Source organism: Neodothiora populina (assembly GCF_041146345.1).
Source record: "Neodothiora populina strain CPC 39397 chromosome Unknown canker_contig_1, whole genome shotgun sequence".
NCBI classification, from domain to species: Eukaryota; Fungi; Ascomycota; class Dothideomycetes; order Dothideales; family Dothioraceae; genus Neodothiora; species Neodothiora populina.
In genome coordinates this window covers 812,669-827,273 of record NW_027191419.1, presented here as the reverse complement: position 1 = coordinate 827,273, position 14,605 = coordinate 812,669, and the positions used below count along the sequence as shown (strand labels likewise).

Here is a 14,605-nt window from a genome sequence, read left to right as displayed (position 1 = left end):
GAAAGAGATATGAAAGAAGAAAGGAACATGAAAGAAAACCCAGCAGCCTCAGTCAACGTCCCTTTGTCCATGTTCCCTTTGCCTTTGTCCAGTCGACGTTATAGCTACCAAATCACAAAAAGCACAATGGTCTTACCAGGCATTTGTTTCTCCTCGATCTTCCTAAATATACGGCTCCATCCATGTCTTCGGGACATGGCCCTTTAGTGTGGCCGCTTACTACACGGCAAGCAGGCAATTCGAGTCCATTTATTGAATACACACCGGTGCGGAAAGAGGATGTGCGAGTGGAAAAGGCATGTAAGTAACAGGAACGTACGAGCAGAGAAGATGTGCGAACAAAATATCGTGCAGATATAGAAGACGTATAGGTAAAGAAGACGTGCGAGCAGAGAAGACATGCGAGCAGGGAAGACGTGCAACAAGAGAAGACAAATTTCTGCAGAAGCTACGCTAAGTCGAAGTCAAAGTAATCTAACTACATTTCAAGCACTCAAATCTCACAGATCGCATGAGGAAAGGAAAGATTAAAGACATTGTGAGAGATCAATATTGCATTGAGATCTAAGTATATAGATTGGCTACCAGCGCCAACCCCGAATCTGTTGAAGGTCGGGTATCTGTAAAGATAGGTAAAGAGTGATGTTGAATTCATTCGTATCCTCGATAGAACAAATGACAAACCTATGTTTTTGACATGGTTTTTTTGGGTTTGTTCCTGGTGTTTTTTGTTTTTCTGCTTTTTAGATTCCCATAAACCTCAGAACTCCGAGAACCAAAAAGACCTACCTGTAGTTTTTTTGTGTTTCTTTTTCGTTTTCTAAGTGTTTTTGGTTTTGTTTTCTCCATATTCGTGAAATTTCAAGAAACGCTAACGAGATAGGAAAGACGAGAAGGAAAAGAGAAAAAGACTTACCTGGAGGAAGTGCCTTCCTAACGAGACCCACCACTGCGGCGACAAGGCTCAGCAGGGGAATCGGGTCTCCTTGGGAAAGCGTAGTGAGGAACGACATCCCTTGTCCGAGCCAACAGAGGCTGCGAGTGAGGCGCAGGACCAGCACGAGCCGAGTTGGCGCGACGAAGCAGCAAGTCCTGTACACCAGGGTAAGCAGTACGCCGAGGGGCAGGTCGATGAAGGTATGGGTGGTCGGGTGGACGAGGGAAGGGAGCATAGTAGCCCGGGACCTGATGGGCGAGAGGGCGAGGGTCAGTCAAGACGGACGGACGGCGCTGCTGAGCAGGAGAGCGATGCCCGACGAATAGGGACAGTTCGGCCCTGCTGAGCAGGAAGCATACGTGGCAACCAGCCACCAGCATTGAGACGCTGGTAGACAACTTCGTAGGCATCTAGAGCAGACGCGCCGCCGTACGCTCTGCGGTCCTCGTTGAAGCAGCGGCGTACCCACGCTCTGTGGCCCGGGGGCGCAGACATGGCTGGATCTAGATACCACCGGGCATCCTCTCGCGCCATGGTGCGGTTGAATGTAGCCGCTTCCCCTGGAGTCGGGCGTTGGTTCACAACGTGGTGGGGAAGGTTGTACCCTCTTTCGGCGTTCGAAATGCTTCTTTGCAGAGGGGCGGAATTGATGCCTCCATTAAGCAGCATTCGCTGGTAGAGGTACTGGCGTCTGTCAGCAGGGTTTTGATAAGGGCGGTTGTTGCGCGGGTCGGCAGCAGCCAGCTCTTCGTCCGTGTAGGTACGAGATGAGCCCCTGCAAGACACACTTGCGGTCGATTGTCTGGAGAAACGGTGAAGTAGGATTGTTGAAATGTCTATTTTGATATATCTTCAGAAAAGTGGATAGCAGTGTGTGAAGGAAAGAGAATTAGATCGGAGAAGGACTCTATATTTATATTCAGCCATATCGTGGGAAGGTCAGACTCGATGCCTCTTCATTGTCCATGGACATACAAAGGGAGTCTTTGTCTTGATATAGATCTAGTCTTTGACCGTTTTCAATGGTCGACAAAGCCTACACAGAGTTTCTCTAAGAAAGTGCAGGCGAGTCACTTCAGCTTTGGCTTCTTGTCGTTGATAGACATTGAGAAACAATGACCAGTATGTCAAAGCTATTGTCTTACTGTCTTTTTGTCTCCACTCTCAAAGACTATTTTGGCTTTGTCGTTATTATCTTTGACAGGAATTGAGAAACAAAGACTAGTATGTAAAGGCTACTGTCTATTTGTCATTGCGTTGATGACGAAGACAACTTTTGCCGGCAATGAAGAACTTCGGCCTGCCTCAGGTGGTCATACCGCGTACCTCACAGCGAAGGAAAGCATCTCACTCGTGAAGTGGGAAAGTGGTAGTGAGAGCAGATGGAAGTCTGGCTAAGCAGAGAAGAGGAACGATCAGATTTCAAGACTCCATGCCGCTGCCACGGTTTCTGAATAGTCTCTATCACTGCATTCATGCGATCTCTATCTGCCGGGCGAACCCATTTTTCAGATTCATACTTACGCTCTGACATAGCCTTCATCAGTGTTCAACGCTCTGTCTGGAGTTCCATTGACCTGTGGGCTCCGGTCCAGCGCATGCTTGATGATCGGACTCTCTGGGAGGGATTTCCAACTAAGTGACATGTATGCACTCTGCGTGGTCAACTTGACCTCCTCCGCACCTCGACGAGCCACTTCGTCGCTGTAGCTCTGTATGTCGTTGGCAAGCTGGGCAGACTCGGGATGTTCAGATATATCAGACCTCGAGGCAGTGAGAAAGCTGACCAGATTGTATGCATCCTGAATTGCATGGTTCATGCCTTGACCACGATGTGGACCCATGGGGTGAGCTGCATCGCCCGCCAACGTCGCGAGCCCACCTCTCGTATTCCAAGGGACTGAAACCCAATATCTCAAGACATCAAAGGTCACGGGATGACCCTCGGGAATCCATTGGGTCGCCGAACGGAATGGCTGGTCTCTAGTCAATTGCCGCTCCTTCAATTCGTGGCATGGGTGAATCTTCGAAGGTCTGCCAACATACCTCGCATAACTTTGCTCCTCTGCGCTTGACTTCCGCGAGTCGTTCAGCAGCATCGGGGAATGCCTCCCGGTCACCGAGCCAGCCAGTTATCACTTGCATTTGCCATGTTTCTGGCTTTTCATAGTCTGCTGCCCCAACCACTAGCTTTGACGTCAGCATCCAGTTTGTAGTATCATAGCAATTGTCAGAAACCCACAAGCAGTCATGCAAAACAGTTCCGGATGCATGCACACAGCCCATGCTATCAAATGAGTCAGTCAAAAAGTGTCTATTCGTCAGGCCCTTTCACACCAACCTGGATGGGAAGATCTCAAGAATCTTGCCTTATCTGCATCTCCGACGATGTAGTTTGTGTTGCAATGCACCACATCAGTAAGTGGCTGAGCAGTCGCCTCGTCGGGACCCAGTAGAAGGGTTCTCACTGCAGACTGTGGTCCGTCACAGCCGACTATGAGGTTTCCTTTAGCTTCGATACCGTTGGCGAACTCGGCGATTACACCGTTTGTTTCGTATTTGATGTCTATGAGTTGGCGATCATACTTGCAAAGATATAAGCGAATGTCTCCCAGCCATAAGAGATTACGGACCTGCACGTCGATGCCTTGAGAAAGGAAAGCGCGAAGCTTCCTCCTGGATACCCTAACAATCTTACCCTGCACGGGCACGTCTTTTATGGTCTCGCCAGTCAATCCATTAAACATGCGCATGTGGTTACAAGGGCTCTTCTCCCAATCTAGGTTGGGGTCGGTGTAGGTTTCACGTGCCAGACTCGCTCTCATCTTGTCTGGTAGGAGAGATTCCATAAGAGGTAAGCCCCAGTGGATGCCCATAGTCCATTCTCGCGGCCTGTATGCCTGCGATGAAGCTTCACGTTCAAAGACGGAGACTTGGATTCCTGCCTATGGAGAACAGAAAAGTGAGTAAAACTCCCGGTACCGGAGGCGAACATGGCCCGGCTCATGTACCTTCTGCAATCCGTGAGCAATCAAGAGGCCCGTCACACCTGCATGCATGTGTGTATCCGTCAGTCTGCCGTGTGATACCGACAAAGCAGTGCTTGCTAAGAACGGCAACTTCACTTACCGGCGCCTATCACCAACACTTTGAAATCTGCATTCTCTGCAGGATTCGACTCCATTGTGATGGTGGAGAATGGAATTGTTGCGGAAGATGCAGCTGTTTCACGTAGGTCTGCAGGATGTACGCGTCGTCTAGCGTTACCCTCCCAGAAGACCGGTATCAGCTAGAGAGCGAGGCTGACAAGTCATGTCCAGAGGCAAGTATGCTGGACATGGCTACACTTAAATATAGTCATGATAAGGTCAGTGAAATACTTGTACCCACTGATGTGCTAACGTGCGGAGACATCAAGCTGGCAACGCTAGAATTGCTCATTGGTCTCCTGCAGGCTCGCGCCCTAGCCTGAGGATGTCGTTATCTATTAATTTGGGGCTCAATCTACTTTGACAAAGTGATCGCGGCACACAGCGTCGCACATTGTCTGCTGTGCAGCAAGCTGCCCTCAGCCGTGCAAGTTACACATGCAGGGCAGGTTGTCACAACACAACGGGCAGCGCAGTTCGTCCGGCAAACCGGCAGGAACCGTTACTTGAAGTGCTCAGCAATCGGCTGTGAACGGTGTCAGATCTCAAGGATAAAGGATGCGCCAGGCCCGCATGCCTCGAGCCAAGTTTGTTGCTCAGCTACCGCATTGCTCTCTGATCCTCGGTTCACGTATCCGCACGCGATACCGTCTATCGCATATCACGAGAGCTTTTGAATGTCCGCCACGATAGGAAATCCATCCCTGCAAGCTCTATCACGCGACGACATAGACTTCGACGTTGCGATCCCAGGCTTACTGTACGGCAGAGAACAACATGACAACCCCAGTGCTCACGCCAGCTAAAGAGGGGCATGCTAGCGAGGTTATATCCGAGAGCCCCACCTCAGCCCATGCATTACCCAAATCGGAAGCGCTTGTGGGGTCGGAATCGCTGTTGCCGGAAACTAGTGATGCGGACGATATTCCTAGCGAAGCAACAATTGATGAAAATACAACAAGAGCAAAGGGTCCTCCGGCTCAGCGAATCGACGATGTTGGCCTTCGCGATAGCATGAGTACACCAGCCACTGGTGGCAGTCATGTCTCACCCTTGAGTCAACCGCCGTTGAGTAATGGTAGCGCTGCACTTGGTCAACCAATTACACCTGGAGCCACCTCCACGCGTGGTCTGCCCAGCAATTCATCAACGTCTGGAGAGGGAGACGAGCCCCTTCACGAAGTCGAAGAGAACGCGCCAGAGAATTTTGTAAGCGATAATGAGGATGTCAGTGTTAGCAATTTCGTACTCGTAGACAATAGAGAGCCTTTATGCGCTTCTGTCAATCCATTTACAAGATTTCCATGTACCTGGCGAGGGACATGTGATTCTTGACTCGTGCTGATGAGATGTAGGACACTTTTAGTGACCCAGGATACGCCCACAGCTCGGCAACCAGCTATTGCAGCACCTTACAGAGTGAAGCTCACGACTATTACTGGGAGAACGGACGGCGTTATCATGGATGGGGCGGAGGTAGATATCTGCTTCCAAATGACGATGTAGGTTGCGACTAGATGACCCTGCCAGTTCAAGTGGCTTATGATCTGACAGCAAGAACTCAATCGAGAAGACATGAAGCATCACATGTGGCGGCTCGTGCTAGGTGGTGGTCTCCACCTTTCACCAACTGGCGAGAACCCTCAAAGAATCCTCGACGTCGGGACCGGATCTGGCATATGGGCTATGCAAGTAGCAGACGCGTATCCAAGCGCTGAAGTATATGCATTTGATATATCGCCGGTACAGCCGAGCTGGGTCCCCCCGAATTTGTCATTCGAGGTGGACGACCTCGAGCGAGAATGGCTCTACAAGCAAAACAGCTTCGATCTCGTCCATTGCCGCTTCATGTTCATGTCTGTCAGAGACTGGCCAGCTATGCTACAGCAAGCATTCACGACTCTCAAACCTGGTGGATACATTGAGCTTGCGGAGCTCAACTTAAGTCCTGGCCCTGAATTTGAAGGTAGGCCTCGACCTCCCACCATCACCAAATGGTTTCAAGTGCAAGGTGAAGCACTTGGCAAGCAAGGCTTTGACATGAGAATTGCCAAAGAGTTCCAACGATTACTCAAAGAAGCTGGGTTCGAGGCTGTAGTGGAAGAGGTGCGTGATGTGCCTTGGGGGCCATGGTCCGATGATTCAAGGAAGAAGATGATTGGGTATTGGCACATTGGTAAGTTTGAGGTTCTTTGTCTGAATTTGGTGGTATTGACCATGTTGCAGAACAACTGAAAAAGGGGCTCCACGGCATCATGTTTGCCTCGTTGACCCGAGCAGGGTGGCAACCGATGGAGATTGAAGTGTTCCTCGCCAAGTTGATACATGAGATGGATGATCCGACCTGGAAGGTCATGGACAAAGCGTGAGTAATCTGAGAATCGAACGATGTCAACGATGCTGATATCTTGCAGATACATCGTATACGGCAGGAAGCCGCTATACTGAGTGTCTGGCTACTAGCTGTATAAACGATCGCCTGCAAATGCTTGCTTGTCGTGGCTGTGAAGCGAAACATGCGCTCAAGGTCTGAATGCATCTTGCCAATTGTCGGAATTGACATCTCGCTCGAGTGGACGGAGTTCCGCGTGATCGACACTTGATCTTGATCCAAGTCACAGTACCGGCCGGAGTTGTGTATTACTCCAATCGCTGCCTGTAAAGGTGATGATCGGATACCTTCGCGATCGTTCTTATATTGGCAAGTCTGACAACACACTGGCGATCTTGCAGAGATGCACTGAATCATTGAACGACTCGAACACGCAGTCGACGGACTGGACGATCATGTCACGGGCGAACCACTCACCGTGGACCCGAAGGTCTTGCACAAAAGGCATCCTCACAACTCTTCGCGAGCCAGCTGTTCGATTACTCGCATGGAGCGGAACTCACGAGGAGAGATGGTAAATGGTTAATTGTACGAGTAGGTGGGCAGTCGGGTCCTAAGGCGGTAAAATTGCAGACCTTGTTGTGTATAAGGGCAGATCCAAGGGTTGGGCCGAGCTGTGCACGGTGCTGTAGCACTGACTGGGGCAGGGTAGCGACTACGCGAAGCTCATACAGTCCTTGTACTTGTACTGTCATCTGGGAATGAACGTTGTATCGTTAGACACTGCGGTAGGCAGCATTTCAAGACTCGGTACTTGCTAACAGCACAAGACAATGTAGACTGGTGTTATGTGAAATAGGTAAAGCGATCCACCAGTGATGACAGACGTTGACAGCAGTCGTCATTGGTCACGGCTTCGATCAGGGAGAGCAAAGACACAGCAATAAGCACAGACCACTTTCGGTTGCCAGGGTCAGGCTGGTGTTTTCCAATGTTTACGCCTAAATCGAGCTTACTCGACCCACGTTAACACTTTGGAATTTATCTGCAAAAGGCGCATGATCATCTCGACAGGGGAGAAGATATCTTAAGATTTCCTTTGCAAGACATTTCCGTCGCAGTGACGAGAAGTGATTGCAGAGAATCTGCCTTGACAACCTAGCCTGTGGTTGTCATCACAAGCATTATCATCATCATCATAAATCATCGACTTGAAAATCGAGACACCAAATACCAATATCCGATATTACTATCTACGATGGAACCACAAGAAAGCGTCTTCGTAGTGGCGCAGTCGTCACCGCTGCGTGAATCCCAACAACAAGCATTCCCTATGTCGCCGTCACGAAGCGCCCCGGACATGAACCGCTGCGTCGCCGACCTGGTCGGGCGATTCAACACATTGGAGGTCAAGGACGTCGACGAGGAGAAGACTGCGCGTCAGATGAAGAGACTGGAGGCTGCGCTGCGCAGAGCCGAGATCGCCCGCGAGGAGGCCGAGTCTGAGGTCAAGCATCTGAGAAAGGAGGTCAGGGAGTTGAACGAGGTCGGCGAGGACTGGGTGGCTGAGAAGAAGAACTTTAAAGGAAGAGTTGAAGAATACGAGGTAAGCAGATAGATGTCTTGCACGATGAGGATCACAGTGTAGAAGCTGACGAGGGATTACCACAACAGAAAAAGTACGAAAAGGCCAAGGCGCATTTCCGCGCCCAACGCAGCAAACACGACGAAGCCACACGCAAAGCCGCAAAGGAGTTCATGGAACGGGAAAAACAGCACTGGCGCGCTCAGTCGGCCGTCGAGGAAGAAATAGAGTGGGAGAGGAAGTTGAGAGTCGACGCTTATGATCTCATAGCGTTCATGGAAGTCGAGCGCCAGATGATGATGCGCACTGCCCGTGAGGAACGAAAGAGAATGGCTTCGCCGGCGAGAGCAGACAGTGCAGTTGGCGAAAGAATAGGCGAGGATGGGAAAATCGGTCGGGAAGAGCGTGTCCGTACGAAGCCTGACCTCAAAGTGAGAGCCGAATATCCCGCGCGAGTAGTCGACGAAGTGATGTGCGATTCGCCTCGTGAGATCGAGGACAGAACATCAACGACAGGGCAGACACAGCAACACGACCATGATGCAACCCATCAGGCCACCTCAGAACACCCTGCAATCCCTCTCATTCACGAAGACGCAGCGAACTCGGCGATACACGACGAAGTCACCCCAGAACCCGAGTCCGAAGCACCAATCAGCCAGCCAAAGAAGCACACCTTGACGGTCCCCATCAAGTTCGGCGACGAAGAAGAAGAAGAAGAAGGACCCTCTGACGACAAAGACAACGAGGACGATCTCCACAACTCAGACAAAGAGAACTCAGCCCCCCTCCTTCATCATTCGCAACGCCTCTACGTCGTCCGGCATCAGCGTTGGCGACATGTAGCCGCCAGACCCCGTCGACGATCTCAACCTCTACTGTACCAGCTACGACCACAAACTCGCAACGCACGCCATCTCTGCATCATTGCTCGCACTCGGAACACAACGCCGACCAACAACTCGCAGGCGGACCCGCGACCCGCGAGTGGCGCAGAGAAGAAGCAGCACGCACGGAAGAATGGAATATCCCTGGTGTTTTGGCGTCTGCAGATCTCGATCGCGCTGCCGCATTGGCCGCAATTCGCTATAGAAGGGGAAGAGCGAAGAGCTTCATGAACGGAAACACCACTACACCGAATACTACCACAAGCGAAAAGACTGTCGGTGGTGCCGCACCTCAACAGCAACAGCAACAGCAACAGCAACATACACCTGCTCGAAAGACGACTGGCGTGACTTCAGCACAAACCGGCAGACCTAAGACGCCTGCCACCGAGCGTCCGGCGAGCACGAAACCATATGGAAGAAGAGATCTGAGTGCGCCGGTCAATATGGTCGGGCTTGGGAGTCTGAGTGTGGGAAGAGTCAGAGGAGGCGGGAGGACGTGAACGAGTCCGGTACTTTCTTTTCATCACCTTTCGTTGTCGTCGTCGTCGTCGTCGTCGTCGTCGTCGTCGTCGTCGTTGCATCAAGCAAGGAGTTGAAAGATTTTCTCTGTCTCTTTCTTCTGTTTTTAGGGGGTTTGTGGAAAGGGCAAAAGGGCGTGTTGTTCTTTCCTTTTGGGTATATACACCTCGTTTTGCACTTGCACGTGCATTATACTATACTGTCACTGTTCCTGCCGTTCTTCTCTCTTCTCCATCATCTGCATTTGATTCAAAATCCTGGAAGAAGACAACAATATGCCTGCTGTCCTGTTCTGTATTTTCCCTACATCATCGGCTTGTGAAAAGACAAAAAAATGAATGCATGGATGGATGGACGAATGTCTCTCACCAGAACCCCGACTCGATGCACGTTCTTACCTCCTGGGCGCCGAACAACCAGCTGAAAACCCAGCCAACGAGTACCACGAAGGGTCAGACTCAACGAGCGGTATCATTCAAATGAGCTGCACTCTTCATGTTCGACGATACTGTTTGACTCCCTTCGTGCCATTTGACTATAATTTAGGCAGGGGGAGGTACCTTGAGGCGATAGCGATGACACGCACTATACCATGACTGTGTAGGATGGGTGTATTGCGTTGTGTATAGTCTAGTCGACATGATCTTAGAGATTTGTAAATAGCCGTAAAATTGAGATTTAATGCAATATGAACAGAACTCAAAGTAAAAAGAAGACAAGAGGAGGAAATGTCTTTCCCGTACCAAGACCCTCATCCACGACCTCCATCCTCGACCGAGCCCCAAAGAAGCTGGACATTGAGGCAAAGGATAAAAGACGGGTCCAATTTTCTAGGAACACAGGATGTGCTTTTCGCCAATCCTGAGGCTTCTTTCTTGCTGTGCGCTACTTCAGTTATGCTCGAGGCCATGCAGTCAATAAGAGGGCGCTGAACATTTGAGATAGCAATGTCGTGTTCGACCGGTCAATTCGGTGACCTGATGTAGGGGGTATGCCAGTGGCACGTGATATTGGGATAAACATCACGATGCATGGAACAGTGGAGTACCAAACGTTGGCCTACCTTGCACGCTGTGTTCACAGCCACCGCTGCGATGCGACAGCCGTATCATTGACTCTCGCATGCGGCGACAGGCGAAAGGTCTGGCGACCCGGTCTGGCAGCAGGCCTCACTTGAGAAAAATATGTACTTACCTGGTGTCAACGCAACACTCACCTTGTCCCATAACATCTACGCGATTCACTAGAACAGGAAAAAAAAAGGCCATATCTCCACGAGTCACTTGCGGTATCATCGCCCAGGATCAAGTGCTCTCTCAAACTGTAGTTCTTCTTGTCATTTCTCCAGGCGCTCCCGCCCACATATCGTATCTGAAAAGGGTATGTACCAACGCCTGAAATAACGCTTGCAGTCGAGTGAAATAATAGTCCTTGCTTTTTCCGACTTGTCTCTTTCAACAAGCCCTCTTTTCGAACATCATCATCAATATCCACACCAGCCGAACAAGTATACCACTGTAAAAAAGTGGGCGATACGTTTATCGGTTGGACTTGGCGACACGCTCGAGCTCGTCCTTCTTCTTGATGGCGTAAGAGTTGGAGGAGCCCTTGGCGGCGTTGATGAGCTCCTCAGCAAGGCACTCAGCAACAGACTTGATGTTGCGGAAAGCGGCCTCACGGGCACCGATGGTCAGGAGGGCAATGGCCTGATTGACACGGCGGAGAGGGGAGACATCGACGGCCTGGCGACGGACGGTACCGGCGGAACCGATACGGGTGGAGTCTTCGCGGGGACCGCAGTTGACGATGGCATCGACGGCGATCTGGATGGGGTTCTGGTCGGTCATGATGTGGATCTGTTGCAGACACAGAAATTAGCGGGATGCGCATGAAGCAGAATAGAGAAAGAAAGAGAGAAAACGCACAATCTCGAAGGCGTGGGCGACAATGCGGACAGCCATGAGCTTCTTGCCGTTGTTGCGGCCGTTCATCATGAGCGAGTTGGTGAGACGCTCGATGATGGGGCACTGGGCCTTGCGGAAACGCTTGACGGCGTAACGGCCAGCAGAGTGGGAGAGGTAGACGGGCTGGCGGATCTGGATGTAGTCGGTCAAGGAGATATCTCTGATCTCGACGTCCTCGTAGGTCCACTTGTTGAAGAGCTTGATGCTGCCAATCTCCTGGGCGACATCCTTGGGAAGGACAGAGTAACCCTGGGGGCTCTCGACCTCGATTTCGCCGGCGTCAGACATTGTTGCTGGGATGATATAGAAGAGATGGAACGGCGGGAGGTGATGGATTGGCGCTGGTCGTTGTCGTCGTCGAAAGAAACAGAGTAAATCTGTTGGAAGATCGAGTGCGAAAAAGTGGATAATTCGCTGGGTCTTCGCTAACGGGTCATCTTCGGCTTTCTCCACAAAGTCTTGGCGGCAGCGACTCTCTTTGCGGTAGTCTTGGCGCCCATCTGCCCATTGCATCAGTTGCACCTCAGTCACTCCGTGGTTGGCTCTACACTAAGGTAGAGTAAGGCGGGTGCACTGTAAGGTAAATACTACCTACTGTACAGTACATGTCAGGCGTCAGTCAGTGTCAACTTGCCACAGAAGCCGTCTTAAAAAAATATACACAACCTGGGCTGTGCTCATACCTAGTCATGTGCTTGACCGCACTGCCTGAACAGAGAGATCCTCTTCGTTCATGTTCCCACTGAAAGGACCATCTCCTATCTAATTTGGACTTTTCATGCTCGCTCACTGCAAAAGTGCTGTCTGGCCATGTGACAGACTTCGTATTGTGTCGCACCAGCAATACATTTACTCCGCATGGCCTGCGACCCTGCCTGCAATCATGAACCAAGTCTCCGGGCTTGCTGCTGCTGGACAGACAGACAGACAGACAAACAGATACACATATAATATGCGGTGAGGAAATGTGTGTCTGCATCACATCACATGGTGGGACTTCTTCTTGTCAACGATTCTCTGCGTGCGTGTTTTGCTGTCTCAAAATCCAACAATCAGAGACAAAGGCGGATGGCCGAGGAGTCGTGGACAAGACACTTCCTTCGTGGTGTTAATCCATCCGTGTGTTGATTGTACATGTAGATATAACTAGGGAAGGAGCGACTCGTTGAAGATAGCAGTTGCCAGCCATTGACGTTTCACCATTTATCGCTTGTTGTTCTTGTCATTGCTCGACCTCAAGTCTGCCACACATTGTCTTTGCAGCTTATACTCCTATCTGTGTGTCATCCATCTATAACCTCACTCCCATATAACAAATACAGAGCAGAGACCACAACAAGAAGAAAAGAAACTATGCAGAGACCCATCCCGACAACTTGGACGACCTTAGATCTCGCCCAGCCCCTCTTCCTGGACCGTGACTACCTGCGCAAGCGAGCGAGCTGGATCAGAGACGAGTTGGATCCTCTGGTCGCGCGAGAAGGACCAGACGTCCTCTGCCCCGACATCGTCCTGACACTCGTCACCTTCTTCGACGAGCTCTGTCGCGCAAGCATCCCGACCGAGACCCTTGTTTACTCTCGGGTCCCCCGTGCCTTACTCGAGATCACCGGTCGTGCGACCAGGTGGCCCGGGAAGCTAATTGACAAGGTCGAGCATGTGATCAAGCACTTGGAGGAGAGCCATGGATCACTGGAGGAAATGAGACCGTTGCTCTACGAAGGTGAAGGACGGTTGAATGGAATCAGTTCGCCTGAGGATGTCGAGAGGGAGAAGTTGTTGATCAAGTGGTTGAAGACGCCTGGCATTCTTGTTTCGCCGACTGTTTCACGACGACATGGTGATCTTGGGTTTAAACCAGGCGAGTAAGTGGTCCTTCCTTTGGCAATTTCTGAGAACGAGTCGCGATGAGGCTCACATTGGAGAATAGCTGGTGGATCAATGCCATGTATGCTTACCGTGCAGGTATCATCGACAACGGAAACCCTCTGGGCGGTATAACGAGCGACGGCAAAGGCGCCTACGCGCTGCTGATGACTCACCACGACGAGATTAGCGGACCCGGATCGCTGTCTTGCACGTATAGATGCAAGTCATCCGATACAGGTCGGTATCGGTTGACGTCCGCTTACGTCGAAGCTCGGCAGCCATTACGTCTGCTGAGAAGTCACACTCTTCGCAGCTTCTGGACTCCAAGGGCTGGGGTGAGATATGAGGGGCTGTACACTGTGACTGGCTGGACAATCACCTACGACGAGAAAGCCTGCCAATGGAACTACGATGTGACCTTGACTCGCATGCCGAAACAGACGGCAATGACAGACGTCGTTCGTCGACCCACTGCAGAAGAAATCGATGATTATACCGAGTACAAGCGAATCAGAGGAGAAGTCAAAGCTGCGAGGAATGTTCTGCACAGGGCGTGGCCGATTGGCGGGAAGGGAGCCGGATTCTTGAGCGCGGGTGCAGTGACTTCGCACAGTCATGCACGGCACCGCAGTGGACAACAGTCGCAGCACCAGCACCAGCAGCATCACCGACATCATCACCCTCATCATCAGCATCAGCATCATCATCATCATCATCATCATCATCATCATCAACATCAACATCAACATCAACATCAACAAGTGCAGATCCAACATCATGGACAACGAGACCATCGGCGGCAACAGGGTGGATCTGAAAGTGCCAATAGCCCAGATAGTCCTGTCGTCACCCCGAACGGCCAGCCAGGAGACGTGAATGATGAGACTAGCCTTTACGTCGAGACGAGAATCGGCATCACGCCTCCTCTTACTCCTGTGTTGGTGCCAGCGACGCCTCGATCACCTCGGTCGGAATTTCCGTTCTGAAGCGTGGCAAAATTGGAGCAAGTTTGGGAGCGGGTTCGAGGCTCTTTTCGGGCTTTTATTTTGTATTAGAGTAGCAATAGAGGCCGTAGACATGAGATGATTACTTCTCCCATTTCTTAGTTTCTGCCATTTCTCTGAGCACGCGAGTGCTTCAAGTATTACTTTTGATGTGGTCGATGTTAATCGGCAAAAAATGCAGCCTCCAAGTGATGTTACGCCCCTTTTTTACCTGCCAATGTCATAAACGTCGTGATTTTTATAGCATCTTCCCCTGGCTCGGAACAAAACCGCTATACCCAACGCCGATATGTTGCTTCTTTTCGTCTTCCGTATACGTGTATTTGTTTTTTTTTAAAACTCGCTCTTCCCCTCGC

At 50.9% G+C, this 14,605-nt stretch overlaps 5 protein-coding genes across 6 annotated transcripts; 3 read left to right on the top strand and 2 right to left on the bottom strand.

Annotated features, from left to right (window-relative positions):
* Window positions 1–2,457: 2,457 nt before the first annotated feature.
* AAFC00_000237 (uncharacterized protein) lies at window positions 2,458–4,121 on the bottom strand (the record flags this gene model as incomplete). Its single annotated transcript, XM_069348627.1, has 6 exons — window positions 2,458–2,913; window positions 2,984–3,123; window positions 3,180–3,224; window positions 3,279–3,882; window positions 3,949–3,986; window positions 4,067–4,121. 6 exons carry the CDS (start codon window positions 4,119–4,121, stop codon window positions 2,458–2,460), a joined length of 1,338 nt encoding a protein of 445 aa, XP_069196456.1.
* Window positions 4,122–4,863: 742 nt separating this feature from the next.
* On the top strand, window positions 4,864–6,534 carry AAFC00_000236 (uncharacterized protein; the record flags this gene model as incomplete). Of its 2 annotated transcripts, none has more annotated exons than XM_069341748.1 (5): window positions 4,864–5,295; window positions 5,442–5,588; window positions 5,641–6,262; window positions 6,313–6,451; window positions 6,501–6,534. In XM_069341748.1, 5 exons carry the CDS (start codon window positions 4,864–4,866, stop codon window positions 6,532–6,534), a joined length of 1,374 nt encoding a protein of 457 aa, XP_069196454.1. The 2 variants fall into 2 exon arrangements, with proteins under 2 accessions (XP_069196454.1, XP_069196455.1); XM_069341749.1 differs by having other exon boundaries at window positions 4,864–5,313.
* Window positions 6,535–7,676: 1,142 nt separating this feature from the next.
* On the top strand, window positions 7,677–9,121 carry AAFC00_000235 (uncharacterized protein; the record flags this gene model as incomplete). Its single annotated transcript, XM_069348626.1, has 2 exons — window positions 7,677–8,024; window positions 8,093–9,121. 2 exons carry the CDS (start codon window positions 7,677–7,679, stop codon window positions 9,119–9,121), a joined length of 1,377 nt encoding a protein of 458 aa, XP_069196453.1.
* Window positions 9,122–10,950: 1,829 nt separating this feature from the next.
* On the bottom strand, window positions 10,951–11,664 carry AAFC00_000234 (40S ribosomal protein uS7; the record flags this gene model as incomplete). The annotated part of the gene is made up of 2 exons (XM_069341737.1): window positions 10,951–11,268; window positions 11,338–11,664. The coding sequence occupies 2 exons, from the start codon at window positions 11,662–11,664 to the stop codon at window positions 10,951–10,953; spliced, it is 645 nt and encodes a 214-aa protein (XP_069196452.1).
* Window positions 11,665–12,729: 1,065 nt separating this feature from the next.
* Window positions 12,730–14,231, top strand: AAFC00_000233 (uncharacterized protein; the record flags this gene model as incomplete). The annotated part of the gene is made up of 2 exons (XM_069347731.1): window positions 12,730–13,241; window positions 13,307–14,231. 2 exons carry the CDS (start codon window positions 12,730–12,732, stop codon window positions 14,229–14,231), a joined length of 1,437 nt encoding a protein of 478 aa, XP_069196451.1.
* Between the last annotated feature and the right edge of the window lie 374 nt (window positions 14,232–14,605).